This window comes from Fukomys damarensis, unplaced genomic scaffold, assembly GCF_012274545.1.
Source record: "Fukomys damarensis isolate Sample0158 unplaced genomic scaffold, DMR_v1.0_HiC HiC_scaffold_36, whole genome shotgun sequence".
Lineage (NCBI taxonomy): Eukaryota > Metazoa > Chordata > Mammalia > Rodentia > Bathyergidae > Fukomys > Fukomys damarensis.
The window spans coordinates 45,215,046-45,216,380 of record NW_022900948.1 but is presented as its reverse complement, the minus strand read 5'-3'; the positions used below and the strand labels follow the sequence as shown (position 1 = coordinate 45,216,380).

The 1,335-nt window shown below is 68.4% G+C and overlaps 1 protein-coding gene across 1 annotated transcript in view; it reads right to left on the bottom strand.

Annotated features, from left to right (window-relative positions):
- Positions 1 to 6: 6 nt before the first annotated feature.
- The window catches only part of Abl1 (ABL proto-oncogene 1, non-receptor tyrosine kinase), a 141,092-nt gene continuing 139,763 nt past the window's right edge, over positions 7 to 1,335 (bottom strand). The window contains exon 15 of the mRNA XM_010627456.1: positions 7 to 1,328. Coding sequence (XP_010625758.1) covers positions 563 to 1,328 — 766 coding nt within the window. The 3' untranslated portion in view covers positions 7 to 562. The remainder of the gene's footprint in view (positions 1,329 to 1,335) is intronic.

Below are 1,335 nucleotides of genomic sequence, written 5' to 3'. Positions count from 1 at the left end.
AGGGCTTGGGCCGGCCGGGAGGCTGTCTGGTCTCGGGCAGCCCTGAAGGCAACCGCCCGTGCCATCTCAGAGGAGCAAGGAGGGCGAGAGCCTGGTCGGAAGCCGCTGCCACCCTCAGGACTCAAGCCAGGATTCGCAGCACACACGGGGGAGCGAGAGCTGGGCCCAGACCCACGGGGCTCAGAGGCTAGTTAGTTTGCACCCCGTGCTCCCCTCCAACCTCCGCATCCTCCACGCGAGGAGATCCAGCGAGCCGGCCCGGAGCGTGGAGTGACGGGTGGGGGCGCTGGTGGGCACACCCTCCCAGGAAGGGGCTCTCACGGGGGCGTCCGACGCCCGGGGTGGGGGTGCGACACAGAAGGCACAGCCAGCGGAGGGTCTCCGGGAGAGGGGTCCCCAGAGCTCCGTCCACGGCACTCGGGGGCCCCAGCCAGGTGAGCACAGTCCAGGGTGGGCCTCCAGCCGCAGCGTGAGGACCACCGCATGGTCGAGGGAGCCAGAGGCGTAGGACGTAGGTAGTGGGGCTGGGCCCACAGGGCCAGCTGCTGCGCCCTGGCTGCTGCTACCTCTGCACGATGTCGCTGATCTCCTTCACGGAGCTCAGCAGCTTGCTGAAGTCCTGAGTGGCCGCGGGGCCGCCCCCTGCGGTCGCCGGGCAGATCTGCAGCTCCCGGAGGTTGTTCTCCAGTTTGTTGATGGCCTCTCGGAAGGCGAACTTGTTCCTCATCTGCTGGATGGAGTCCACGTAGCTCACGCAGAACGTGTACAGGTTCTTGCCGGCCTCAAGCACCGCGCTGTGGCTGACCATCTGCTCCGAGTTCCTGGAGATGGCCAGGCACAGCGCCTCCGTGCTGTCCAGGACCACGCCCTTCGTGATGGCCCCACTGGCAATGCGCTCTGGGGGCTGGCGCGTCTTCCGGAGTGACACCCGGGTGGATATGAGGGGCACAAAGGCGGTGGAGGACGGCTGGTCCCCTGCCAGGCCCGAGGATGCTGCTGTCAGCACGGAGGGGGCGGGTGCCGGGCTGGTGGGGGTCCCTGGTGCCTTGGTGGCGGACTGCAGCTTGGGCCCGGAAGGGAGCGCTGGCTTTTTGAGGCCCTCCATGAGCTGGCTGGGCTTGGCAGCGTCACTGTTCACAGCATCCACAACCAGACCCGCGGGCTTGGTTTTCGCACCAGCCTCCGCCGTGGCCTCTTGGCCGGGGCTCTGCGAGGCCTTCCCAGACTTCCCCGCGGGGCCGGGCAGGGGCGGCGGCACGGGCTTGAGCTTGGACAGCCTCCCCTTGTCTCTGCCCGGGGACTCGGAGGTGTGTCTGTGCCTCCTCACCCTGCTCT